The sequence below is a fragment of the Pan troglodytes genome, chromosome 23 (genome assembly GCF_028858775.2).
Source record: "Pan troglodytes isolate AG18354 chromosome 23, NHGRI_mPanTro3-v2.0_pri, whole genome shotgun sequence".
In the NCBI taxonomy this organism is placed as follows: Eukaryota; Metazoa; Chordata; class Mammalia; order Primates; family Hominidae; genus Pan; species Pan troglodytes.
In genome coordinates this window covers 24,026,648-24,053,399 of record NC_086016.1, presented here as the reverse complement: position 1 = coordinate 24,053,399, position 26,752 = coordinate 24,026,648, and the positions used below count along the sequence as shown (strand labels likewise).

At 43.6% G+C, this 26,752-nt stretch overlaps 1 long non-coding RNA gene and 1 gene segment (V, D, J or C); one reads left to right on the top strand and one right to left on the bottom strand.

Annotated features, from left to right (window-relative positions):
* Positions 1 to 1,879: 1,879 nt before the first annotated feature.
* Positions 1,880 to 4,331, bottom strand: LOC470153 (immunoglobulin lambda variable 8-61-like). The segment is given in 2 exon segments: positions 1,880 to 4,063; positions 4,164 to 4,331. Coding segments are annotated over 2 exon segments (381 nt in total).
* On the top strand, positions 2,566 to 25,721 carry LOC134809710 (uncharacterized). 3 transcript variants are annotated; one of them, XR_010156080.1, is made up of 5 exons: positions 4,367 to 4,451; positions 4,813 to 4,992; positions 8,216 to 8,327; positions 13,951 to 15,231; positions 24,065 to 25,721. It is a non-coding gene; the product is annotated as an uncharacterized LOC134809710 (long non-coding RNA). The 3 variants fall into 3 exon arrangements; XR_010156079.1 differs by lacking the exons at positions 4,367 to 4,451; positions 24,065 to 25,721 and adding an exon at positions 2,566 to 2,721 and having other exon boundaries at positions 13,951 to 15,493; XR_010156078.1 differs by lacking the exon at positions 24,065 to 25,721 and having other exon boundaries at positions 4,364 to 4,451; positions 13,951 to 15,493.
* Positions 25,722 to 26,752: the final 1,031 nt, after the last annotated feature.

The following is a 26,752-nucleotide window of genomic DNA, read 5'->3' as shown; positions in this document are numbered from 1 at the left end:
TACTATTGATTCAACAGTATTCCAAGTTAATTTTTTATCTGGAATTTAATAATTTAATCTGAGTGGAGAGGGGAGTCCTGCAGCAGGACAAATAAAACACACCATGTTCCTAGAAGAGATATAGAATTTGAAAATAAAAATCACACATATGAAATGCATGTGGAGGGTATGGCAAAAATACATCTTTTGACAGTATTGGGCACATGGAATGATAATAACAAGGCAGGCAAGGATAGTTAAAGCCAGAGAGTGAATGTCCTTGTGTGTCACAGTGAAGTGATTGATTTTTTTAATTCAATTGAAGTGAATTAATTACTTAAGGAGGATTGGGAACTGTTGGGCATCACCACTGGGGACATTTGCTGAGAGGTGGTGTGGCCAGGCCACATTATTCACCTCACTCTGCTGCTAATTCCAGTGCAGGAGGAGTTGCCTGTTACTTCCAGGTGACAGGCCTGGCTGAGTGAGCATAGACGGCATGTAGGACTCTGAAAAGGATGCATGGAGCACCCTACTACTGACACAGAGCCTGACACAGGGCGGGCATAGCCACCTGTGCATGCCGACAAGTGACTGGCATTTTTCATTTACCATAAACCCCTGCTTCTGAAATCTGAGGAGTCTGTGCTATCTGCTCTGCTGACACCTTCCAGTGCACCTTCTCAGAGGAAAACCCATATAAGTTAACAATAATTTTTAAAAATAAAGCACTAACATTACTAATCTACATGCTGTTGAATTTTTGTTTTATTTTGGGGTTTTTTTGGTTTTTTGTTTGTTTGTTTTTTTGAGACAGGGTCTCACTTTGTCACCCAGGCTGGAGTCCAGTAGCACAATCTCGGTTCACAGCAGCCTCGACCTCCCAGGCTCAAGCAATCCTCCGACCTCAGCCTCCCTAGTAGCTAGGACTATAGGCACATGCAGCCATGCCTGGCTAATTTTTTTTTGAGACGGGGTCTCGCTCTGTCACCAGGCTGGAGTGCAGTGGTGCGATCTGGCTCACTGCAACCTCCGCCTCCCCGGTTCAAGTGATTCTCCTGCCTCAGCCTCCCGAGTAGCTGGGACTACAGGAGTGCATGCGTCACCATGTACAGCTAATTTTTGTATTTTTAGTAGAGACAGGGTTTCACCATGTTGGCCAGGATGGTCTCGATCTCTTGACCTCATGATCTGCCGCCTCAGCCTCCCAAAATGCTGGGATTACAGGCATGAGCCACTGCACCCGTCCCTGCCCAGGCTGGTCTTAAACTCCTTGGATCAAGAGATCCTCCTGCCTTGGCCTCCCAAAGTAGTTGGGATTACAGGTGTGAGCCACTGCACCTGGCCTGAATTTTTTTAATTTGGTGTCCGCAGATAAGAAAATATTTCAGCATAAGAAAATATTTCACCATTTGTTCAAATTTTCTTTTATATCAATTACAAAATTGCTAATTATTTTCTAATAGATACATAAAATGTTTATTTTTTATACTGAGACAGAAAAATGTAAGAATTTTTAACTTTATAATAAATTTTATTAGTTGTGAATTTGGCATTTTTTAATTCATTCTAATACATTTTCAGTACAATTTATTTTATTCTTGGTAGATATTCATAGCTTTCAAAACTTTCAAAATAAATGAATTCTGTCTTTATAATACTAGTGTCTATTTTTATTGCCTCTGTTATTGAATTGGCAGAGATTCCAGGCTAAAACCTTGAACACCAGCTGTATCTGTAGCCATCATGTAGGATCCCAGATTAAAATGCAAACAATCCTAGTAATTTTTCTTTAGAAGTAATGGTTCCCTCTAGTTTAAAGATACACAATCAGTAATGCATTATGGAAGTGTATTTTATTTCTATATTTATTTTCATAAAGGCAGGAAATATGATTAAATTTAATGGAAAGCCTCATAAGCATTTATTAGAAAAATCGTGTTCATTTCAGTTTAAATCCTTTGCAATGAGAAAAGGATTAACAAAATGGCCTTAAGAAATCCACATTTTCCACCCTCACAACTGATCCCACCTTTATCCCTCTGGGTCATCATGAGATCCTCATGTTTGAGTCCCAACATATGCCAAGTAACCTTCACCCTCTTCTTCCAGAATGTTCCAGGGCACTGACAGATCTAAGGCCAGTGTCTTCATTGTGTGACAAGTAGATAGGGTAGTTGTCATCTTTGTCTTCATAAACTGTCATGGACTTCTCTGGATCTGGATAATGAACCGCACATTTGCAATCTTGACTCAGCCAGGAGATCAGGAAAACAGTCCTAAGAACTCAGGTGCACAGACACAAGTAGGGCTGGTTTGTTTCTTTTCACAGGATTTTCTGTGCGTGGACAGTCTTAAAATCTGCCCTCACTTGTGTTAGATCCCCTGAAGCACCTCCTTTGTCTTGTTGAGAGGTTCTCTGAGGTGACCCCTGAGCCCAGATTGAGTGGAAAAAGCTCCTGGACCCCGGGTGGCCAGGAGAAAGAGTCAGAGGAAGGGAGGAGGGTGGGAGCCTGAGTCTGGCCCAGCAAAGCTCAGCAGTGAGGTTACTGCCATCTTCTGGTGGCTCCAAGGCTCCGTCACCCCTCAGTCCTTCCCATCTTGCCAACATTAAGAGACACTGTTCAGGACAGGTCGTATCTATGCTGAGAGGATCTCAGTGGAACCATGATCCTGTGGAACAATCTGTGATAAGAGGCTGAGCCCTGTGTCCTACAAAGACCCTGAGAGCCAGAGCCACAGGTAGGTGAGCTCAGTGGGCGGGAGAAGGGATTCTGGAAGCCAGTCCTCTACGGGATGGTTTTCAGTAACAGATATTCATATGGACCACTAAATATACCCTAAGGAAACAAGTTTTTGGAAATTCCTGAAGGGACTTATATCTTTTTTTTTTTTTTCTTTCGTGGTGATAGACTCTCGCTATGTGGAAGACACTGGTCTCAATCTCCTGGCTTGAAGCAGTCCTCTTGCCTCAGCCTCCGAAAGTATTGTGATTATAAGCATGAGTCAGCACACCTGGCACCTAAGAACTTACGCTTTTAGAAATTCCTCCCTACTCTGTCTGCATAAATCAAGTTATAATTTTTGCTATGGCTTGAGATTTAAAATCTGTTTCTGAGTATTTGGGGGGTTTGAATGGGAATTTAGGAGAGTAGGATTATGGAATATTAACCTGACATCATTATAAATGGAGATCCCTATGAATAATTTTATGATAATAAAAGTAGGTTCTTCCCAAACATTAACGCTAATAAAAATCTCATGTACAGCTTGTTAAATACAGGCTATCTGTCACCAACACAAGTTTCTGACTTAGTAGGTTTAGGTTAGAGAATTACATTTTTAACAAGCCCCTTGAAAATGCTCCCACTTCAGTGATAAATAAAATATTCAGTCAGCCTCCATGGTCAAATTAATGAGTGAGCATATGCCTGTTAATTCTCTATGAATAAGAAGCATCTTCCTGGAGCACTGGGGTGTCTGTGACTCACTGTGAGCTTATATATTTTGTAGATAATTCTCCCTCCACATTATTCTCGGTGGAGAGGAAGCACAGCCATGGAAAAGTCACACTGGGAAGGTGGACACACCCGGGGAGAGACTGGGTGAGGCACCTGGCAGTGAACCCCTGCATCAGAGACTGGGGCAAGGAGACTCCTCACTCACCGTGTTGACCGTTTCCACCCTCTCACTTTCCCTCCTGTCTGTAAGGGCTGAACTGTTCTCAGTATATAAAGAGGTTTTAGTTGCACTTCCTCATAGCTTTAAATCACTGTGGAAATGCCACTACCCATATACAGCAGACAGTAATAATCAGATTCATCATCTGCCTGAGCCCCCGTGATGGTGAGGGCAGCTTTGTTCCCAATGATGGAGCCAAAGAAGCGACCAGGGACCCCAGAAGAGCGAGTGTTTGTGCTGTAGATCAGCGTGCGTGGAGCCTGGCCTGGGGTCTGCTGGTACCAGCTGGGGTAGTAACTAGTAGAGACTGAGCCAGAGCTCAAGCCACAAGTGAGTGTGACTGTCCCTCCAGGGGACACTGAGAACGGTGGCTCCTGGGTCACCACAGTCTGAGAATCCACTCCTAAAATGAACAGGAGAGACACAGTTATGATCATGAGGATGAGAGTAACCTGGACCCTGTTTTCTGTGGTCCCCCCAAGGATAGAGTCCCTTCCCCTGACCTGATCCATATGCGAGGAGTCCGAGGAGAAGCATCATCCAGGCCATGGTGGGGACACTCATGAAGGCTAAGTGTTCTCAGGCTTCCCAGCTGGGGTTTGTTTCCCTCAGGGCCTTTTCATGCCTCCCCAGACCCAATAGGTTAAAAAAAGTTCTTTATGCAAATCAGCTTCCCCTCTCTTCCTGCCCCAGGTTTCACCCTGCTGTCCTGCGGGGAGACCTTGAGAGAGGCAGCTGCTGAGACCTCACACAGACCCATGATCACACAGGACCGAGACACTAATGAATAGGTGTTGGTGCCTTTCCCCAGATTAGCTCTCCCAATTTCGGAGTGGCCAAAGGATGGGGGATATGTCCTCCCTCCTGCCACACAATCTGGTTTATAACTAAATCTAACCCCATCCTTGTGAGCATTTTCTTTTCTCCCTGCTGAAATGCTTGTTGGTGTTTTTTGGGAGCGAGTAGCAGGCCCCAGCATCCTTTGATTGCCCCCTAATGGAATCTCTTTGATGACTGAGGAGGATGAAGGAGAGAGGAATCCGGGCCATGACAGAGATGGCCCCAGTTCTCTAATTCTGAGGCACTCACTATGTCTGCAATTGAGACCTCTATTCCCCAAGAGTCCCTTATTCTGTCTTTGTTAAATTTCAGAATGTACATTTGTTCCTGCTGTGTGATTGTCCATCTGTCTGTGCCTGGACAACCACTCCATCCCCACTGGATGCAGTAGCAGCACCACTGCCCACTGGCATCGTGAACCTGGTGTCCATCACTGAGCTCTGCTGGGGATAGTCTACGTGGCAGCTGCTGTAGCTCTTGCTCAGAGTGCTGGTGAGTTTGACCCTTTGTCCCAGGGAGGCAGATACAGAGGGTGGCTAAATCAGCACAGATTGGGAGAAAGATGCTGGAAAAATAGATACCCATTATGGCCTGAAGGAAGAAGAGGGAAGGACATTCCTGGCATGAGTTTGGGAGCTGATGTCAGTGACCTGGGGGATCAAGATGCTGGGGACCATCCTAACCCATGCAGTGGAGGAGGAGGATGAGGAGGAAGACTAAGGTTATCTACTAATGGCTTGCCATTTTATTTTTGACCTTTCTTATTTACTTGGTAATATTAATACACATAATGTGGATTTGTGGGGAAATGAACCTTTTAGAAACGCAGAATCCCAGGCTCACTCCAGACCTACTGAGTCAGAATTCACATTCTCCAGAATCCCAGAGAATCTGTGGTTTGGACTTACCTTTGCGGGAGAAATGATAAAGTTGAGCAACTTCTTTTTGACTCATTAGTCAATTCATGTCATCTTTTCAGAAATGTCCATTAAGGGCCTTTGCCCAGTTTTGCTTCAGCATATGTGTTGTTGTGTTTTTGTTTTGTTTTGTCTTTTTTGTTGTTGTTGTTGTTGTTTTTTCCAAACACAGTGGTATTAGTTTCTTGGACATGTTAGATAACAACCGCTTTCAGAGATACAGTTTTTCAGATCTGTCTCCAAATCTGTAGGACACCTTCTCTTTCGGTTCATTGGTTTCATTCCTGTGGAACATCTCTAAAGCTTTCCATAGTCCTGCGTGTTTCTATTTGCATGTGCATGTGGTGACTTTGGTGTCCCGTCACAAAAAAAAGGAAAAAAGATCGCATTGTCTGTGGGTTTCTTCCTCTTACTTTTCCCTTTTGTTTTCTTTCCTTTTGGCAATCTGTGTACATAGATTAAAGTTTCACTGAAGTAAACACTCACCCTATGTTTTCTTCTAGGGTGTGAAAACACCCTGTGTTTTCAGTTTGGGGTGGAGATCTTTACTCTATTTTGCATTGATTTTTTTTGTCTTACATAACATGAGGATCCATTTCAGTGTTTTGCAGGTAGAAATTCATTTTACTCAAAGACAATTAGCAGACTTCTCTCTTCACTGTTGTGATATTTGGTGTTCTCTTGAAAAATGCATTCACCATATGTAATTTTGGGCTGCATTTTTGGCTTTCTCATTTTGTCCATAGGTTAGTGTTTCTGTGTGTTTGCCAGTGAGGGATTGTTTGGATAACTATAGATTTTACTTATTGTTTTGTTTATGTAGCTCTTAAGCTTCTTCGTGTGTGTGTGTGTGTGTGTGTAATAGTTTCTACTTTTATTATAGATTAAAGAGTACACACACAGGTTAATTATATCTGTTGGTTGCATAATACTGAGGCTTGGGCTCCCAACAACTCCATGACCCGGGCAGTGAGCAGAGGACGCACAAGGTGGGACGCATAAGGTCGGGACGCAACGCCCCCTCCCTCCCATTTGCATTTTCTTTTTGGTCTGGTAGTTATTCCTAATGTAATCATTCCCTTCTTTACGTTCAGGTGCATTCATAGTTTAGTTCCCACTTATAAGTGAGAATGTGTGGCATTTGGATTTCTGTTCTGGCCTTGAGTTCACTTAGGATAATGACCTGCAGCTCCATACATGTTGCTGCCAAAAATGTTATTTTTGGGGGCTGTGTAGTGTTTTGTGGTGTATACATACCATATTTTCTTTATCTTATCCACTGTTGATGGATGCCTAGGTTTATTCCGTTTCTTTACCATTGTGTATAACACTGCCGTGAGCATACAAGTGCCTGTGTCTTTTGGATAGAAGGATATATTTTCCTTGGCTAGATCTTCAGGAGAGGGATTGTGGGGTTGGATGGTAGTTCTAAGTTCTTTGAGAAATCTCCAAACTTCTTTCCACAGTGTCTGTACTAGCTTGCTTCCCCCACCAAGACCATATCAGCCTTTCCTCTCCTCAGCTGCCTCGCCAGTATCTTTCTTTCTTTGTCTGCATAGTCATCGCTGCTCTGAGTGGTGTGGGATGGTATCTCGACCTGCTCTTGATTGACATTTCTCTGTTGATGAGTGAGTTTGAGCATGTTTCCCTCTTTGTTGGTCACTTGCACATTGTCCTATGAGAAGTGTGTGTTCACATCTCTTGCCCATACCCTAATGGGATTTTTTGTTGTTTTTTTGTTGAATGATTGGCATAAGATCCTTGAAGATTCTGGATATTAGACCTTGATCAGATGCAGTTTGGGAACATGTTCTCCCACTCTGTATGCTGTCTCTTACTCTGTTGCTAATTTATTTTGCTGTGTGGTGGCTCTTTAGAGTATTAAGCCTGACTTGTCCATTTTTGTTGTCGTGTCCTTTGGGGACATAGTCAAACAGATTCTTTGCCAAAACCTGTGTGGAGAAAGGTATTTTGTATGTTTTCTTGCAGCATTTTAATAGTTTGAGGTCTTGCATTTAAATCTTTCATTCATCTGGAGTTTCTTTTTGTGTCTGGTTAGAGGTCGGGGCCCAGTGTTACTCTTCCGCATACGGCTAACCACTTATCCCAGCACCATTGTTTGAATAGGGCATCCTTTCCCCCTTGCTTATTGTTGTGGATTCTGTCAAGGATCAGATGGTTTTTGGTGTGTGAGTTTACTTCTGGGCCCTCTCTTGTGTTCCACTGCTCTGTGTGGAAGCGGGTACCCAGTTTTTCCATGAAATTTGAAATCGGTGGGTGAGATGCATCTGATGTAGTCTGGATGTCTCAGGATTGCTTTGGAAGAAATTCAGGGTGATTCATGGTCCATGTGAATTTTAGCATCATGTATTTATATTTCTTTAAACAAATTTGCCGAATAGTAAAGGAATACAATGAGAGGGTAGAGTGTGACATTTTGGTCTTTGTATACATTGTGGAATGATGGAATCAGGGTATTTAGTGTCTCTGTTATTTCATACCATTGTTTATTCTTTTGTGACGAGAAGCTATTGTATCTTCCTTTCAAGCTGTCTAATACTGTTAACCCTGGCCACCCTGCTGTGGAATAGAAAAACAGGATTTCCTTCCTTTCATGTGTGGAACTTTCTACCCCTTTCCAATCCCTGCCCATTCCCCTTCTTCCCCCCAACCTCTGGTAACCATGATTATGCTTTCTAGGTCTTTGAGATAAAGTTTCTCAGCTTCTGCATGAGTGAGAGGATGCAAAGTTTGTCTGTCTCTGCCTGACTCATTTCATTTACCATCATGTCCTCCAGGTGCAACCGTGTGGCTCCCGTGATGGGAATTCATTGTATTTTTCTGGCTGAAGAGTATTGCAGTGTCTACGCATGGGACAGTTTCCTTATCCCTTCATCTGCAGATGGACAGGTAGGCTGATTTCTTATCTTGGCCATTCTGCATAGTGCTGGATTCCACCTGGGAATGCAGATAATCTCTTCCCTGGCTTGATTTCATGTACTCTGTATATACAACTAGTAGTAGATTGCTGGATGAAATGGTAGTTGTGGTTTTAAGGTTTGGAGGGACCTCCAAGTGGTTTCTTTAGTGTGTACTAGTTTATGTTCCTACGAACTGTGGAGACAAGTTCCCCCTCTGGAAATCCACACCATCATTTTTTTGTCTTTTAATATTTTTCAACTTTTTTTTGTAGTATCCATTCCATCTAGAGTGAGATGGAATCTGAGTGGTGGTTTTCATTTTGTGTGTGTGTGTGATTAGTTAAATTTGCCACATTATTGTTAATTTGTTTTGAATTTGATGTGTAAAAGTGGGCAGAGGACCTGAAGACATCAGGTTGATGCACAGGTAAGAGATAAGTTTATCAACATGGCCGATTCACACCAAAACATGATTGAAAACCACACTCAGATTCTATGTCACTCCAGTTAGAATGAATACTACCAACATTTGATGGCAGTTTCATTACTATAGAGTGTATGTATATAACCAGAGGGTGCAAGGGACATTTTGATATATGTATACGTAGTGTCATGATCAAATCATGGTGTCTGGCTTCTTATTATTTCCCTGTGGAGAGAACATTCAGAACCATCCTTTCCAGCTGTTTTTGAAAAATTCCCCTAGACATTGTTGACCCTGGTCACCCTGCTGTGGAATAGAACATCAGAATGGATTCCTCTCCTCTGAGTGTCACTCTGTACCCATTACCAATCCCTGCCCAGGCCCCCTCCTCTCTCCAGCTTCTAGTAACCCCTATTGAAAGTTCTGCTTCTAGAAGACGGTGTTTTTTGGATTCCATTTGCCTAATGTCATGCAGTATGGGTCTCTCTCTAACAGGCTCATTTCATTTCACCTAATTGTCTTCCAGGTTTCTCCACATGGCTGCAGATCAATGATTTCCCGAAGTGTTAGGGCTGAAATGCGTTCCATCGTGTATATATCCAGTTCCTTTATCTCTTCATCTGTGGATGGACAGTTAGGTTGATTCCATATCTTGACTATTGTGACTAGTGCTTCAGGACACATGGGAAGGCAGATACCTCTTCAATGCAGGGATTTTTTTTCCTCTAAATATGTACCCAGTGGTGGGATTGTTAACCTGGAGTGGTGGTTGTACTTTGACCTTTTACTTTTTTAAGGAACCTCCAACAGTTTTGCATAGTGTGTATACTAATTTACATTCCCACAAAGAGCGTACAGGAGTTTTCCTTCCTGCAATTCTACACCAGCCATCACCTCCAACAATTTTGATTTTTATCTTTTGCAATATTCATTTTAACTGGAATTATATGGTACCTGAGTGTGGTTTTGATTCACTTTTTTGTGAGGATTAGTGATATTGAGAAACTGTTAACCTGTGAGTCAATTTCCTGTCTTCTTTACACACATGTCTATTCAGATCCTCTTAGCTTGGGTATTTGTTGTTGTCGTTTTTGTTGTTTTTCACTTAGTAGAGTCAGTTTATTGTAGGTGTTAGATAACAATCTCTTTCAGAGGTAGGACTTTCCATAATTCTCTCCTAGTCTTTAGGATGCATTTTGTTTGTTTGTTTCTTTCATTGTTTCTTTCCCCCTGTAGAAGTTCTAAAGTGTCACTAGTGTCTTTGTTTATATTTGCATGTTAGCTGTAATTTGTGTATCCAAACCTCCACCCTACAAAACACACACACATACACACACACATATATAGCCAAGCCATTGCATTGTCTGTGCATGTAGTTCCCCTAATTTTCCCTTTAGTGTTATGATTATTTTTCACCTTTTGCAGCCTGTGTGCATAGATACAGGCTTCCTAAAATATACACCCAACCTACGTTTTCTTATAAGACCTTTGCAGTTTCAAGATTGAGTTTAGGTCTTTAATTTATTTTGTGTTGATTTTGTGTATCGTGCAATGCAAAGGTCTTATTTCAGTGTTTTGCATGTGCGTATTCAGTTTTCTCAAAATCACTTCTTGAACCAGACTCTCCCTTTCCCATTGTGTCTTTCTGGTGTTTTGAAAAATGTGTTCCCTATGTATCATGTTGGGTTGAGTATTTGGCTGCCTCATTCTGCCCACTGGGTCCTTGTTCTGTGTTTGTGACAGTCATGGATAGTTTGGATAACTATAGATTGTGTTTTTTCATTTATTATTTTCTTCGCTTCTGATCTTGACTTTTTCTTTCAATGCTCTTTACTCTTACTATTCTAGTTTAAAGGGTACACATGCAGGTTAGTTACATCTGTTGATTGCATGACACGGAGGCTTGGGGTCCCAACAACCTCATGACCCAGGCAGTAGGCAGAGGATCCACAGGGTGGATCCTCTTTTTTTTTTTTTTTTTTGGTCTGGTAGTCATTCCCAGTGTCTGTTGTTCCTTTCTGTATGTTCGGGTATATTCATAGTTTAGCTCCCACTTATAAGTGAGAACATGCAGCATTTGGTTTTCTGTTCGGGGCTTAGTTCACTTATGATAATGGCCTCCAGCTCCATCCACGTTGCTGCCAAGAACATAACTTTCTTTTATGGCTGCATAGTGTTCCGTGGTATATAAGTAACACATTTTCTTTATCTCGCCTACTGTTTTATTTTTTATTTTTTATTTTTTTAATTTTTTGAGACAGCCTCCCGCTCTGTCATCCAGGCTGGAGTACAGTGGCACAATCACAACTCACTGCAGCCTTGACCTCCCAGGCTCAGGTGATCCTCCCACCTCAGCCTCCTGATTAGGTAGGACTACAAGTGCCTGTCACTGCATCTGGCTAATTTTTGTATTTTTTATAGAAATGGGGTTTTACCATGTTGCTCAGGCTGGTCTCGAACTCCTGGACTCAAGGGATTCACCTGCCTTGGCCTCCCAAAGTGCTTGGATTACAGGCACGAGCCACCGCACCTGGCCTTCTCACAGTTTTTGAGGCTGGGAAGTTCAGGATCAAGGCACTGTCATCTGATAAGTGCCTTTTTTCTGTGTCCTCACATGGCAAGAAGAGAGACAGAGCACACCGCTACCTCCAGCCTTTATATAAGAGACCGATCCCAACCGTGAGGTCTCCGTGTTCAAGACTATATCACCTTTTGAAGGCCTACCTCTTAGTACTATCACACTGGCAATTAAGTATAAATCCTTTTGGAAGGGAGACATTCAAACCAGAGCACGATGAAAACAGCAGCACTGGAAGGCAGGGCTCCTCACGTCAGTCATTTACTCCAGGGGGTCGGGAGCCACCCTGCAGAATGCAGCTCAGTCTTGGGGAGAGAGACGAGGGGATAAGAATGGGACTAGGAATAGACACGGGAGTGCCCCCTGCTCACAGGACAGAGAGGAGAAGCATCAAATCGGGTAAAAATAATGAATGCCTCATTTATTTCTTCTAGCACTTATTCAATCGTTTCAGTAATACATATTCATTAGCCAACTACTCCTCAGGTGTGGGCTCCTGGCGTCAGTGGGTGAATTTGGTTTTTCAGGTTGTTCACATATTGTTATGTGCAATTTTTTTTCTGCTGATTCACTCAGTTAATAGAAGTGTGTGCTATTATTTATAACTATAATTGGGAATTGATTCTTTTCTCTTCCTTAGTCCTGCTAATTTATATTTTATATAGATTATATTATTAGGGACATGTTTTTTTGTTTGTTTTTTTGTGTGTGCTTTTTTTGTTTTGTTTTGTTTGTTTGTTTGTTGTTGTTTGAGATGGGATCTCACTCTGTCACCCTGGCAGGAGTGCAGTGGCGCTATCTTGGCTCACTGCAACCTCCACCTCTCAGGCTCAAGGGATCCTCCTACCTCAGGCTCCCAAGTATCTGGGACTACAGACACATATGCCACCGTGCCTGGCTAATTTTTTTTTCTGTACTTTTTAGAGATGAAATTTTGCCATGCTGCCCAGGCTGGTCTAGAACTCCTGAGCTCAAGCAATCCACCCACCTTGGCCTCCCAAAGGGCTGGGATTACAGGCGTGAGCCACCATGCATGGACTGATGTGTATTTTATAATTGTTATGTGTTCTTGTCAAATATTTCATTTTATATACATAAAATGTCCCACATTTCCTGATGTAAATAATTTTCATTAAAATTATTTGGTCTGATACCAAGATAACCACAAGAGCTTTCTGCAGGTAAATGTTTGCGTAGTGTATTTTTAGCATCCTTTAAAATATAACACACAAGTAACTTTATTTTAAGGAAATTATTTTTATCTGGTTCATCAACACATTTACATTGAATATAATTGCTGACATTGTGTGTGAGTTTACCTTTCTCTTTATTTTATTTGGGCTTTTTGCTGTATTTCTTTTCGCTCACTTTTTATTTTTCATGAATCAAGCATTTCTAACTGTATCATTTTACATTAGTACCTATTTAGTTTTACATTCTATAAGTTCAATAGGAACCCCAGATATTGCAACATATAACCTCACCTTATTAGTGCCCACATTATTTATACATTTTGTGTAATTATTTTATAACACAGAACCTCATAAAAGTTTACACAATGCCTGTCCTTTGTGGTAATTATGGTTGCTAGAGGTTGTATATGCACCTAAGTATGAAGGATGAAAACAATTATCAGTGGTAGAGGTGGTGTTTTCAACATCAAAGTCATCTTATTATGTACCCGACACATTCCCTTCCCTGTGCTGTGACCCTGCAGGATTTCTCAGGTGAGTGCCTGGCAGGTCCCTGTCTCTTAAGCACCAAGAAACTGCAGAAATCCCCTCCACCTGTCTTTCAGAGATTTTGTCTCATCTTTTTAGCCTCTTTCTTAATGTGGGTTGGAATTCAGCATCTGTTTGCACAAGGACCTAATGGGGGTTTGAAGCCCTCAATCTCCAATTTGTTTTTAATTCTCAAGGACACTGAATTACCCTCAAAGCTATTTCAGTATTCTTTGGCATGATCAAGTGCATACTTGCTGTTTAGCCCTTGCTGACATCTGTACCCTCGTCCTGTCTTGTCTTTTTGTCTGGGACAAAAAAAACCCCATCCATTCTATGGGATGTTTCCTCTCCATTTATGGAGAATCTCAGAAACCTGCAGGCTTCAGGAAGCTGCCTCAGGTACAGGGAAGGGCAGGAAGGTGTACAAATTTTATCTTTGACAACACATTCTTCCTGGACCATGTGGTGACCACTCTCACTCCTAACCCCAAACCTGACCTTAGTCATGGACACAAACACACACCAAGTCCATGTGCCGAGAAATCTGGAATCAACAAGAGTATTTTCTGTCTGAGCTAGCTGCCTGTCTGTATGGCAATGCCCAGGCTGGGAATGTTTTATCCTGAAAGCCCAGTATATAGGTCGACTGCATATGAGGCGACAGACCCAGGGAATGGCCTCATTCCATCAGTCCTGGAGGAAAAAATGACTGCAGGAATGTCCTGAGTCAGGTGACAGTCACACAAAATTAAAGTGAGTCTATAGGCCAGGCTGTGGGATCAGATGGGAGGCTTGTGCCTCATGTCCCCATGAGACAGGTGTCCTGGGTTAACCTGGGGCTCTTTCCACATCCTGAACAGTGATCATCACCCTCATCCTCATACAGGATCCCAGAGTATTGCAGAAGCCCAAGTGGCCAGACCTAGAGCAAGAGCCCAAAATCAGAACCCTGCAAGCTGGAGACCAGCAGGCATTACCATCTGGGGCTCCCGTAGGAGCTGGCGGTGCCAGGCCACGCTGTCCACTCGACTCTGCTGCTTGTTCCAGTGCATGAGGAGGTGACCTTAACTTCCAGACAATGTGGCCAGATGAGGGAACACAGACTGCATGGAGGACCTTGGAAGAGTTTGCGGGGCACAGCCCTGCTGGCACAAAGCCTGACACAGAAGGACACAGACACTCCTGCACAGTGAACAGTGACTGATACTTGTCATTTACAAGCCTCTTCTTCAGCTCATCCCCATGTTGAAAGCAAGAGCTGCTGAGGTAGGGTTACATGCTGCCAAAAATGAAAACTGAGGTTCAGAGAGTATGTGATTGCTTCAATGGGCCCAGAGTAGTGATGAGATATCCCCAGTGCTGATGTGACAAAATCTTGCCATTCTACTCATAGTGTTGCTTCTTCCAGGGCAGTGGATGTAGGAGTCTCTTCTGGGAGCTGAACCTTTGCAGGAGGCTGGACTAGCAGGGAGAGATGCAGAGAACTGTGGGCACAGGACAGGGTCCACCGATTGCGAAAGCAAGAATGGAATGAGAAGTATGAGCAATGGATCAATATACTAGTCGAACCGAAATAAGATATTGTCAGAACTATTTGTCCAAGGAAAATCAGATGTTCACAACAGAAGTTACATTCTGAGCTAGATTTATCAGAGCCTCCAGCCAGGATCACTGCACCAGGCCTAGAGAGCAGAGGGAAGATTTGTGTCTCACTTTCCCATGGGCCTGGAGCCCTGTGTAAGCCTCAGAGCCACTGTGAAATCCACTGCCCCTGTGCAGACCCCGAGACAGACCCATTCTCAGGCTGCAGCACAGCAACGTGCAAAATCCTTGCACAGGCCGACGCATCTTTAGATCCCAAGATGTGGCTGGGAGCCCCAGAGCCCTGTTTCTTACTTGAGTCCACGTAGAAGTTCACGAGATATTAGATAGGGTTCCCTGGATTCTGCCAGAACCAGTCACCGATTTCTTCTGATGGAATCACTGATTCATTGTGGTGATTATCCAAGGGTGTATAAATATCTTAAAACACACAAAATTGGGCACTTTAAATATCAGGGGTTTATTTTGTTAATTATTCCTCAATAAAAAGACACATAAAAAATAGGCTGAAACAGGCCGGGCATGGTGGCTCACGCCTGTAATCCCAGCACTTTGGGAGGCCGAGGTGGGCGGATCACTTAAGGTCAGGAGATCGAGACAATCCTGTAAATGGTGAAACCCCATCCCTACTAAAAATACAAAAAATTAGCCGGCATGGTGGTGGGCGCCTGTAGTCCCAGCTACTCGGGAGGCTGAGGCAGGAGAATGGCATGAACCCGGGAGGCGGAGTTTGCAGTGAGCAGAGATCGCGCCACTGCGCTCCAGCCTGGGCGACAGAGCGAGACTCCATCTCAAAAAAAAAAAAAAAAAAAAGGCTGAAACAAAAAGAACAGGAAAACACACTGAGGACCAGTGAGAGGAAGACACTGCTTTGAAAACTCCTGGAAATAGCAAAAGGATGATGGAGATGCAGGTTCCCCATCAGATGTAGATCTGAGATTTCACTGCTGGATTTGTCACTCCAGACCCTGGACTTTAGAGCAGAGACCCTGTGTCCCAAGTTGCAGGGTACAGGACATTCTGTTTTCTGGAGGCCCTTTTCCTAGAAAGGGACTGCTGTGGGTGACTCTGAGGATGGAGGGGAGGAGAAGCATCTACTCCCAGGTGGGGCCCTGGATGCTCCCAGGCCCACTGGAGAAACAGCAACCGCAGAAGCCACTGGCCAGGCCTGTGCAGTAGCTGCTGGGCACTCACCCTCCTGGGAAAGGAGGAAGGGGGTTCTTGTCTCACTCCCCTGCAAGCCTGGAGCACTGTACAAGCACTCAGCAGATGTCACGGGACTGGCAGTGATAATCAGTCTTGTCCTCAGCCCAGAGCCCAGTGGTGCCCAGGGAGGCCAAGTTGCCAGACTTGGAGCCAGAGAATTGGTCAGATACCCAGGAGGCCCAATTCTTATCACCATGCCTGAGGAGTTTGGGGTCAGTTCTTGGGAGCTACTGCCAACAGTTTACGTTATAGCCAGTCCCAGTGTTGGAGCTGCTTCCAGTGCAGGAGACAGTGAGCCTCTGCCTTGTGGCCCAAGACACTGAGGGTGGCTGAGTCAGCACAGACTGAGCCCAGGATCCTGGAAGTGGGAGAGAAACAGTCATGGTGATTCTGGGTTGAGAGACAAAAGGAGAAAGCAGGGCCCATGGGCTTCCTAGGGCTTTAGCCATGGCCTTATATCTAGTCACCTGTGCAGTGTGCAAAGAGAGTGAGGAGGAGAGGAAACCAGACCATGCTGGAGATTGTCCTGAGTCCTGCCTTCCTTCTGTGCCCACAGCTGAGACAGAGCTTCCCCAAATCTCTCCCTTCCCCTCTTCATTCTCTGAGAATGAGGGTCCATCCATGCAAATTAGAGCCCCCCAGCCTTCTGATGACACGCTGGCCTTGGGTCAGGCCCCTTTCGTGGATATCAGGGATACAGGCAAGGGTGAAACTGTGTGTTCCTGGGCATCAGGAGCTCACCACTGTGATCACTGAGCAGAGGGCACCATGCAGGCAGTTAGCTGATCGCAGCTCTGATCTCCCCTAGATCACTTGGTAATGAGCCCTTCATGTCCCCAGGTGTCCACATCCAGACACACTCTCCGGTGACATGATGACCAGATGTCCCCAGAGCCAGCTGTTCATTCCCCCTGCTCTGATCACTGCCCCCAGGCTCAGCACCAGGCCAGACAGACCCTTTCTGTGACCTTCTCATTAACTCAGGGCAGTTCATGCTTTACTGGTCTCCTTAAGGGTGAATCTGTCCAGGGCTTTTTGGATGTTCCTTGGTGAGGACTGAAGTGGTGACTCTATACCAAGTCCTCTTAGGTCAGGTCAAGTCCAGAGCAGTGACTGGTTCCCATGACTCACTACCCTGGTCACGGGAGACACCAGGTCCTTTCTTCTGTGGCTCCTCCCTGCTGGCCAGAGCTCTTCCTCCTCTGTGGACCCTGCAGCGCTGAGGAGAACAGGAGCTCTCTTCTCTAAGGGTGGTGAGGTTATGGGGAGAAGCTCTGGGGGGCATTTCTGGTAAAATTTTGTTCTCTAATTTCCACAGACTTGGGGTAATAGCTATTCAGATGCTGTGGTCAACTTCTCACTCCTAGGAGTCTGTCCTCCAAGCCCTGAACAGAGTCAGTGGCATGGAAAATAACTTTCCAGCATTTTTATTGAATAGCGAAAATGGCAAATTTGCTCAATATTTGAAGACTGCAAGAGATAAAATTACCAATTGTCAGTGTTTGATCCCAGGTGAGGTGGAAACATGGTAGCTGGTAGGATCAGCCACTCCGAGTGGGATGTTTAGAAAATATAAATATGGAGCCAGGCAGATGGCTCAAGCCTGTAATCTCAGCACTTTGGGAGGCTGAGGCAGGCAGATCACTTGAGGTCAGGAGTTCGAGACCAGTCTGGCCAACATGGTGAAACCCCATCGCTACTAAAAATACAAAAATTAGCTGGGCATGGTGGCGGGTGCCTGTAATGCCAGCTACTCAGAATGCTGAGGCAGGAGAATCAATTAAACTTGGGAGGTGGAGGTTACAATGAGCCGAGATTGTGCGACTGCACTCCAGCCTGGGTGATAGAGTGAGTCCCTGTCTCAAAAAAAAAAAAAAAGAAAGAAAATATAAATATGGTTTACATTCAGTAATGAGTGCTGTGGGAGTAGTATAAACATAAGAGAAATTATTAATCTCTGATTTGTAATGACATCTAGTATGTAATATATTTTTTAAAAAACAATAAGCTTAAACAAAAAAGATTACTTTATCAAAACATAAAATGAAACAAACTGTGTATGTGGCTACAACAGTTCTGATATTACATTCTGTGAATTCATAATGAATTTTTGCTGGGGTTATGCAGGGGTAGAGAAGGATAGCAGGATTGTCACATTGATATTTATACTGATGAGTAGATTACTAGGCAGTTGCAGTACTGTGAGATTTTAAATACACCATCTAAAATGGAATAGTGACATATAATATCATAATATTGTCTTGTAGATAAATCCAGGCCACATATGGAACTGAAAATAAATGTGTGCCATGTCTTAGATTTGCAATTCAGGGGTGTCATTGTTTGAGGTTTCTCTTCTTCATAAGCTGTGGTTTTTAAAAGCATAATTTACAGTCAGTTTCGTAAATAGTTATTGTTTACAGAATACAGGCAATATTGAGTTTTATTCAATATTAGGTAGAAATACATTATTACCACTGTGCTTGCATCCTGTGTTTTCTTGTCATTGCCTCCTCTGTGTGGATGCATAGAAGTTCCTACCAAATTTTGTTTCCCTTTTCTTCCCATCTGAATGAATAGGGATCCCCCAGTCTGAGCAGTGTCTCACACAGAGGATGAGGCTGCCTGTGACCCCTCCCTGCCCCTAGGTGCTCTCCCTCGTGGGTGCCCCCTCAGCTCTCAGGCTGAGGACAGAGAGAGGAGCAAGTTTACAGCTAATACTCCCAGTTTAGCCCCATCCTGAGCTCACTACAATGTGTCCAGTGTGGTGAGAGGCAGGTCCGCATTTGGTAAAGGTTTATTGAGTGCCTACCATGTGCTGGGTGCTTTTTGACAGTGAGTATGTGAGCCTCAAGGGAACAGTGTTTTCCCTACCCAGGGAGCTGACCCTGAAGGGAAGGATGAGGATGTGATACATGCAGGGACATCCTTTCTTCGCCTTCACCATTGGAGGTGGTAGGGAGACTGGAGAGGGGACACTGCCACACTCAGGAATCTGAGAGGGGGTGGTGTGCCTGAGCTCAAAGAAGAGGAGAGAATCAGAGCAAACATTTAAGAGTTGAGAGGATAATTCTTTATTTCTAGTGCAGATGAAGAGCAGTTTCTGACGTGGATATAGCTGGAGGAACACAGAGACGAGCGATGAGGTCCATGTGAAGGGGCTGCCAGAGACCACGGGATTAGGATTGAGGAAGGAGAATCTCGGCAGGACCAGAGTCTTAGAAACCCAGGAAGATGACCTCTCTCAGGCCAAGGAGGCTGCTGACTGGTGGGTTTTCATCTACAGAGAGTGTTGGTGTTGGCAGGAAACGTAGGCTGGAGCCTTGAATTAGAGGGTGTGACATGAACAGCACATGAGAAAATTGAAAGAGGGAAAATAAGTCCTCCCACAGAAATGAATAGGTGGAAAGTGTAAAATGAAGCTCACCTACAAGCTACACATCATCTTCTGGAAACTTCATATAGTGAAATTGTGTTAATGTGTAGATTTCTATGAGAGGGGGCAGATGAAGTTTCTGGTTTTATTAATCTGCAGGATATCAGACAGTTTATCTCCACTCAGAAAGTTTGCATCAGAGGTTCTTTTCTTCTGCATTTTAGATCCTGTGCTGTTAAATGTTCATTCCCAAAGCTTTATCATCCAACTGGCCTCCTCCCTAACATATCATTTGAATGAAGCATTCAACAGGGTAATTCTGTCTTGTGTAAGAGCTATGCGCCTATCATTGTAAAAATTACCCCCTTGCCCCTTGGCAGATGATCCATTGAGAAGCCAAAGAGATCCCTGATCCATTGTTACAAATTATATTGTGTTCACCCTGAATTTTCATGTTATAACTGAATTGACAATTTATCTGTATTGGGAGATCTGGACACTAAGATAATTAAGATACAATGAGGTCATAAGAATGAGTCTCTAATCCAAGAGGACTAATGACTTCATAAGCAATCTGTACAAAAACAACACACAGACCTGGGAGTGGCCATGTGAGGACACAGTGAGAAAAGAGCCATCTGGAAGCAAAGTAGCTTTCAGCTACATCCATATTTTGCAAAGAACATGGTTTTGTTGTTCATAATGGCTGCATAGTATTCCATGGTGAATGCGTATCACACATTTTATTTTTACTCAATCCACTACTAATGAGCACTTGAGTTGATTCCATGTTATTGCTATTGTGAATACTGCTGCAACAAACGAATGAGTTCAGATATCTTTTTGGTAGAATTATTTATATTCTATGTACACACCTAGATTCCTGGGTCCAATGGTAGTTCTTTTTTTTTTTTTGAGAAATCTCCAAACTGCTTTCCACAGAAGCTGTACTAATTTACATCCCCACCAACAGTGTATAAGCATTCCTTTTTTTCTGTATTCTTGCCAGCATCTGTTATTTTTAGACTTTTTAATAATACCCATTCTCGCTGGTATGAGATGATATCCCGTGTGGTTTTGATTTGCACCTCTCTGATAAGTGAAGTTCTGCATGTTTTCATGTTTGCTGGCTGCTTTTGTGTCTTCTTTTGAGAAGTGACCATGTCCTTTGTCCACTTTTTAATGGAGTTAAATTTTTTTGTTGACTTAGCTTTCTTATAGATTCTGGATATTAGTCCTCTGTTAGATGCATAGTTTGCAAATATTTTTCCCATTGCGTAGGCTGTCTGTTTACTCTGATGAGAGTTTCTTTTGCCATGCAGGAGCTCCTTAGTTTTATTTGGTCCTGATTGTCAAGTTTTTTGTTGCAATTTCTTTTGATGATTAGACATACATTATTTGCCCACACCAATGTCCACAAGAGTATTTTCCAACTTTTTTCTAAGATTTTAATAGTTGGAGGTCTTATGTTTTAGTCTTCATTCATCTGGAATTAATTTTTTATATGGTAAGAGGTAGGGGTCCAGTTTTACTTTTCTGCATTGTAGGCCAGTTTTCCCAGCATCATTTATTGAATAGGGTATCCTTTACACATCGTTTATTTTTATCAATTTTTGAAGGTCAGTTTGTTGTAGGTGTGTGTAAAGCCAAAGGATTTTAAGAGGTGGGCAATATTGAGGATAAAAGAATGGAGTATATTCATAAACGTCTGCTCTTATAATAACCCTTTAAAACCAAAAAAATACAAGTGAAGTTCTACAGAACATGAGAGTTACCTAGACATAAACATTTCTAGCTCTTCTGAGGCACAGCCACATTTGTCAGCGCTGATTGTATTTATTGAAAACTTAAGATGTCAATAATCTTGTGTCAACTACACAGGGTCCTTAATGTTTTCTCACTTAGCTGCAGCTCACCTATACCCCTCACAGGTCCTGAGATCCCAGCTGTGGTCCCTGTCTCCCCACACTCCATTCCTCAGCACCTCCCACTTCTGAACCATGCAGACATGACCTTTCACCGTTTGCGTGTTCCACCCATGTCCAGGACTCCACAGCCTAATGTTTGTGTCAAAACCAGAGCCTCATATGGCCCTGCCTGGACTCTCACTTCCTCTTAGTTCACTTTATGTTGCAGCAGGTGAATTTTACAACCTTCATCAGTCTCTGCATCTTTGTCATCAACCCCTCTAAGTCTGCTCACCCCACCTCACCAAAACACACCTCTCTTCATTTTCCTAAAACATGTCATATTCCTATTGATACATTTACTGATGTGTTCTGTTTTCCCCTAAATAGCATCAGTTCCTGGAGGACAGGGACCATCCTTTCTTATCCACACTGTACCCTGAGCACCAAGAACACATCCAGAATCTGCACATAGTAGGAGCTCAGAGGAATGGAGTGACCAGGTGGCCTCTGCAGCATCACCTCTCCTGGGTCAGACACAGATGGACTCTGGGTCCCTGGACCCCTGATCCTTTGTTACAAATTATATTGCGTCCACCCCGATTTTTTTTTTTTTTTTTGAGATGGAGTCTTGCTCTGTCACACAGGCTGGAGTGCAGTGGGTGATCTTGGCTCACTGCAGCCTCTACCTCCTGGTTCCAGTGATTCTCCTACCTCAGCCTCCCGAGTAGCTGGGACTACAGGCATGTACCACCATGCTCAGCTAATTTTTTGTATTTTTAGTAAAGATGGAGTTTCACCGTGTTAGCCAGGATGGTCTCAATCTCCTGACCTCGTGATCCGCCCAACTCAGCCTCCCAAAGTGCTGGGATTAACAGAAGTGAGCCACCGAGCCTGGCCCCCTGATTTTTTATGTTATAACTAAGTTACCAAGTTTTCTGTATTGGGAGATCTGGACACTAAGATTATTAAGATTCAATGAAGTCATACGAATGAGTCTCTAATCCAAAAGGACTAAAGACTTCATAAGAAATGTGTACAAAAACCACATGCAGACCTGGGGGTGGCCATGTGAGGACACAGTGAGAAAAGAGCCATCTGGAAGCAAAGGAAAGAGGGCAAAGAGAAAACCAAATGGGGTGGCCCCTTCATCTGGTCCTTTCAGACTCCAGAACAGTGAGACAATACATATCTGTTGGTGAAGACTCCAGTCTGTGGTGTGTTGTTGTGGAAGCCCCAGCCGACTGATTCACCCATATGTACTCCACCACAGGGCAGCTGGCCTCTGGCATTCAGTACCAGCTGCTACTTCTGAGAAAAGAGCACATGGTATTGTTGCCAAAGAGTGAATTTGGGGCAGATATTGAGAGGGTGAGGACACATTCCCTAGAAAAATTACCCTGAAGAAGTTCTCAGGCCCCAGTTTTAGGACAAACAAGTGAAAGAACACATTGACTTAGCTGCAGAGTAGGGGGTGCATGGGAGAGCTTCATGGCTGGGCACACTGCGTGTTTTGGTCTGACTTACTTCAACCCGGAGCACTGTGAAAGCACTCAGGCTGTTTTTGTAGAATTGGCAGTGATAATCAGCCTCATCTTCAGGCTGTAGCACAGTGATGGTCAGGAAAATGATGTTGCCAGACTTGAAGCCAGAGAATTGTCAGGGACCCACAGGTGTCACCAATTGTTTTTATAGATGAGGAGTTTGGGGGTCATTCCTTGGAGCTGCTGGAACCAGTGTACATCACACCAATAACCAAAGTGGAGCTGCTTCCAGTGCAGGAGATGGTGACCCTCTGGCCCAGAGCCCCAGGGACTGAGGGTGACTGAATCAGCGCAGATGGGACCCAAGGCCCTAAAAGTGGGAAAGACACAGACATGGTGATTCTGGGTCTATAAATAAGAGGAGAAAGCAGCTCTCCATGGGCTCCCCAGGGCCCCTTCCGTGGCCCCACGTCCAGTCACCTGTGCAGTGAATAAAGAGGGTGAGCAGGAAAGGGGACCAGGCCATTCTTGAGATTGTCCTGAGTCCTGCCTTTTTGCCCCACAGTTGAAGTAAAGCTTTTCCCAACTCTCTCCTTTTCTCTCTTTATACTCTGAGGCAGGGAGGATCTCCTCATGCAAATGGGAACTTTTCTGATCCCACCCTGAGCCCTGGATCAGACTCTTCTGCCTGAGGGCGCCACAGGGATAAGTATGAGTAGTGCTGTGAGTGGTTCAGGGGTGAGGAGATCACAGCTGTGAGCCCTGAACAGAGAGCACCAGACAGGGGAAGTGGCTGGTCTCAGCTCCGAACACCCCCAGACCCCTCAGGAACAGGCTCCAAGTGCCTTCTGCTGTCCATGCCTAGACACACCACTTTATAATACACTAACCATTTATGTTTAGTATTATTGTGGAAGTAAAATAAACTCCAATTACCTTCAGAAATAGGGTATTTTTGTATATATAGTATTTTTTGAAACAAAAATAGTTGAAGCTGTCCAAGTTCAATTTCAAATACTGTAGAGACTTCATCTTGAGTGTGACGTTGGAAATGAATATATAATTCACGAATACCCTAGGATCTCCGGCTGTTCATTTACATGGGAGCAGCAGGCATTGAGGACACCATACACCCAGTCTGTGCAGTGACTGGGGCTGATTATGGATCGGTGTCCACTGGGGATATACTGTCCCTCAGTTCTTTGTTTGTTTGTCTGTTTTTGTTTTTTTGAGACAGAGTCTTGCTCTGTCGCCCAGGCTGAAGTGCAGTGGCACAATCTCGGCTCACTGCAACCTCTTCCTCCCAGGTTCATGCTATTCTCCTGCCTCAGCCTCCCAAGTAGCTGGGACTACAGGTGCCCCCCAACCACGTCCGGCTAATTTTTTGTATTTTTAGTAGAGACAGGGTCTCACCGTGTTAGCCAGGATGGTCTCGATCTCCTGACCTCGTGTTCTGCCCGCCTCGGCCTGCCAAAGTGCTGGGATTACAGGTGTGAGCCACCGCGCCCAGCCTACTGTCCCTCAGTTCTGTATCTCCCAGAATGCACTGTGCCACACCAGCCTATTGTGACCCTCAGTGGAGACCCATGAATTTAACCCAATGTCATCTGTCTGCAGCGGGTGCAAAGCCTGCAGGTTTTCAGGTGTAGGGATACCAGCAAAGGATTAGATTTCAGAGCCAGATGGGGACTTGTTCTAAATTACTCTTACTGTCTCTCAAATCAACACATTTTAGTCTCCTCAAATTCTGTTATTGCATTTAGGTGGCGTTACTTTCAACTAGCACACATGAGAGTTTTTGTATAAAATATGTTGTTTATTTTACAAAAGCATATAAAATAGAAATGTTGAACAGTAAATACAAGAGATATCATAGATCAACAGTATAAACACACATAAACATTTAACATTTATGTTTGATTCCTTTCCTTCAAATTTTGTGTTCCTTCAACATAACAGTTTTATGATAACACTTTCTATAGAGAAAGAAGGAAAATAAATCAAATGGAAATATCACACATTGTTTCGCCGTCTTCTGCCCAGGTTAGTGCTGGATGCCATACAGCATGTGCTTGTAGTACATAGCTTCCAGCCCTGCACTGTTACTGCCAGGCTCCAGGAGAGTCAGCTCAGTAGGAGGTAGGAGAGATTCCAGAAGCCAGTCTACGTGAGATTGTTCTGGGAACAGAAATATTCATATAAACGACAAATCATATTTTTAGCAAACTTATACTTGTATTCCTACCAACTACTGGCTATTGTTTGAAGTCAAGTTACACTTTTTAGCACTGATATAAATATGATTTTGAATGTTCTTGGATTTAGTACAGCCACTATGGAGAACGATTGGAGGTTCCTCAAAAAACCTAAAAATAGGGCTACCATATGATCCAGCAATTTCACTGCTGGATACATATCCTAAATAAAGAAAATCAGTATATCAGAGAAATATCTGCACTCCTATATTTGCTGCAGCACTGTTTAGCTAAGATTTGGAAGCAATCTAAGTGTCCATCAACAGATGAATGCATAAAAAATGTGGTAAATACACACGATGGAGTACTATTCAGCCATAAAATAGAATAAGAGTCTGTCATTTGCAACAACAGGGATGGAACTGGAGATCATTATATTAAGTGTAATAAGCCAGGCCCAGAAAGGCAAACATCACATATTCTCACTTTTTTATGGAATCTAAAAATCAAAACATTTGAAACTCATGTACATAGAAAGTAGAATAATGGTTACCAGAGGCTGGGAAGGTAGCAGGGAGTAGGGGGTGATGTGGGGATGGTTAATGGGTACAAAAAGTAGTTAGAAAGAATGAATAGTACCTACTATTTCATAGCACAACAGGATACCTATGGTCATAATAACTTAATTGTACTTTTTTGAATTATGTAAAGAGTGTAATTGGATCATTTATAACACAAATGATAAATGCTTGAGAGGATGGATACCCCATTCTTCATGATATAATTATTTCACATTGCATGCCTGTATCAAAACATCTCATAAACCCCATAAATATATACACCTATTATGTACCCACGATAATAAAAAATAAAAAAGAACAAAAGGATAAGACATTTATCATGTATTTCATCATAAATGCATTATGAATTCAATGTGACTAATGAGTCATCTTGGCCTCTGACAGCTTTCCTGGGGCTGCGTTTTCTCTCCTGAAGGACTGTGCTAATGCAAGCTGCCTGCTCTTTACTAGAGCATTAGTGAGCTCTATTGCAGCATATCCAGTATCTATCTTTCTCTCCCACAGGGTATCAGGGAAGCTGCACTGGAAGCCTCGAGGCTCTTTCCCTGATTGGGGCATCTAACATACGGCTCAGCACCCCTCATACCTGCTGTCCCTCCAAAGTTCATGCTTATTCCCCACCGACCTCACAAATGTCCTGTTCTCAGCCTAAATCCTAGAGGTCAGAGGTCCAGCATGGGTTCTACTTGTGAATATGCTGAGGAATTTTCACATCTATGTTCATAAATGAAATTGCTCTATTTTATCCAAAACCCAGTGCTCATGTGGGTCCTGCAGCCCAGGTGCAGGAAAGTCATTCTTCAGGGAGGTCACTGCTTATCCAAGTGTGTAAGAGCCAGTGGAATGTTGTCTGATGTGGCCTGGTAACCCTGTCATCTTGGGATCCATCCCACAGTGCCCCCTGCTTGCCTCAGATCCCAGGTCTTCCAGCACCCCTGGTACTGTGCAACCCTCCTGGAAGGGCATTCTGACTGTTGGCAGATGGATCTTTCTGATATCACTACTCAGGGCAGCAGAATGAGTAAGTCTTTCTGTGGACAACACTGCAGCTGGCACATTATTTCTTCCAGGCCATTAATGACCTCTGGGCAGCAAATTACAGGATGTGTTACAGGATTGTAAACCAAAAATAAAATTCTAAGACTCCCATCCATCTAAACAGACCCCTCCTTTTGGCCAAGGGCATTCCAAAGTTAATCTGAAAGAGAGTTCAGGTCATCATGGGAAGTGGGAGCCAGATATGCCTCCTCATTTTTGGAATTTCTGAGAGAACAGACTTTTTACATCTGATAAGAAAGATTTACAATCTATTCTCTCTGCAGCCTGCTACCTGGAGG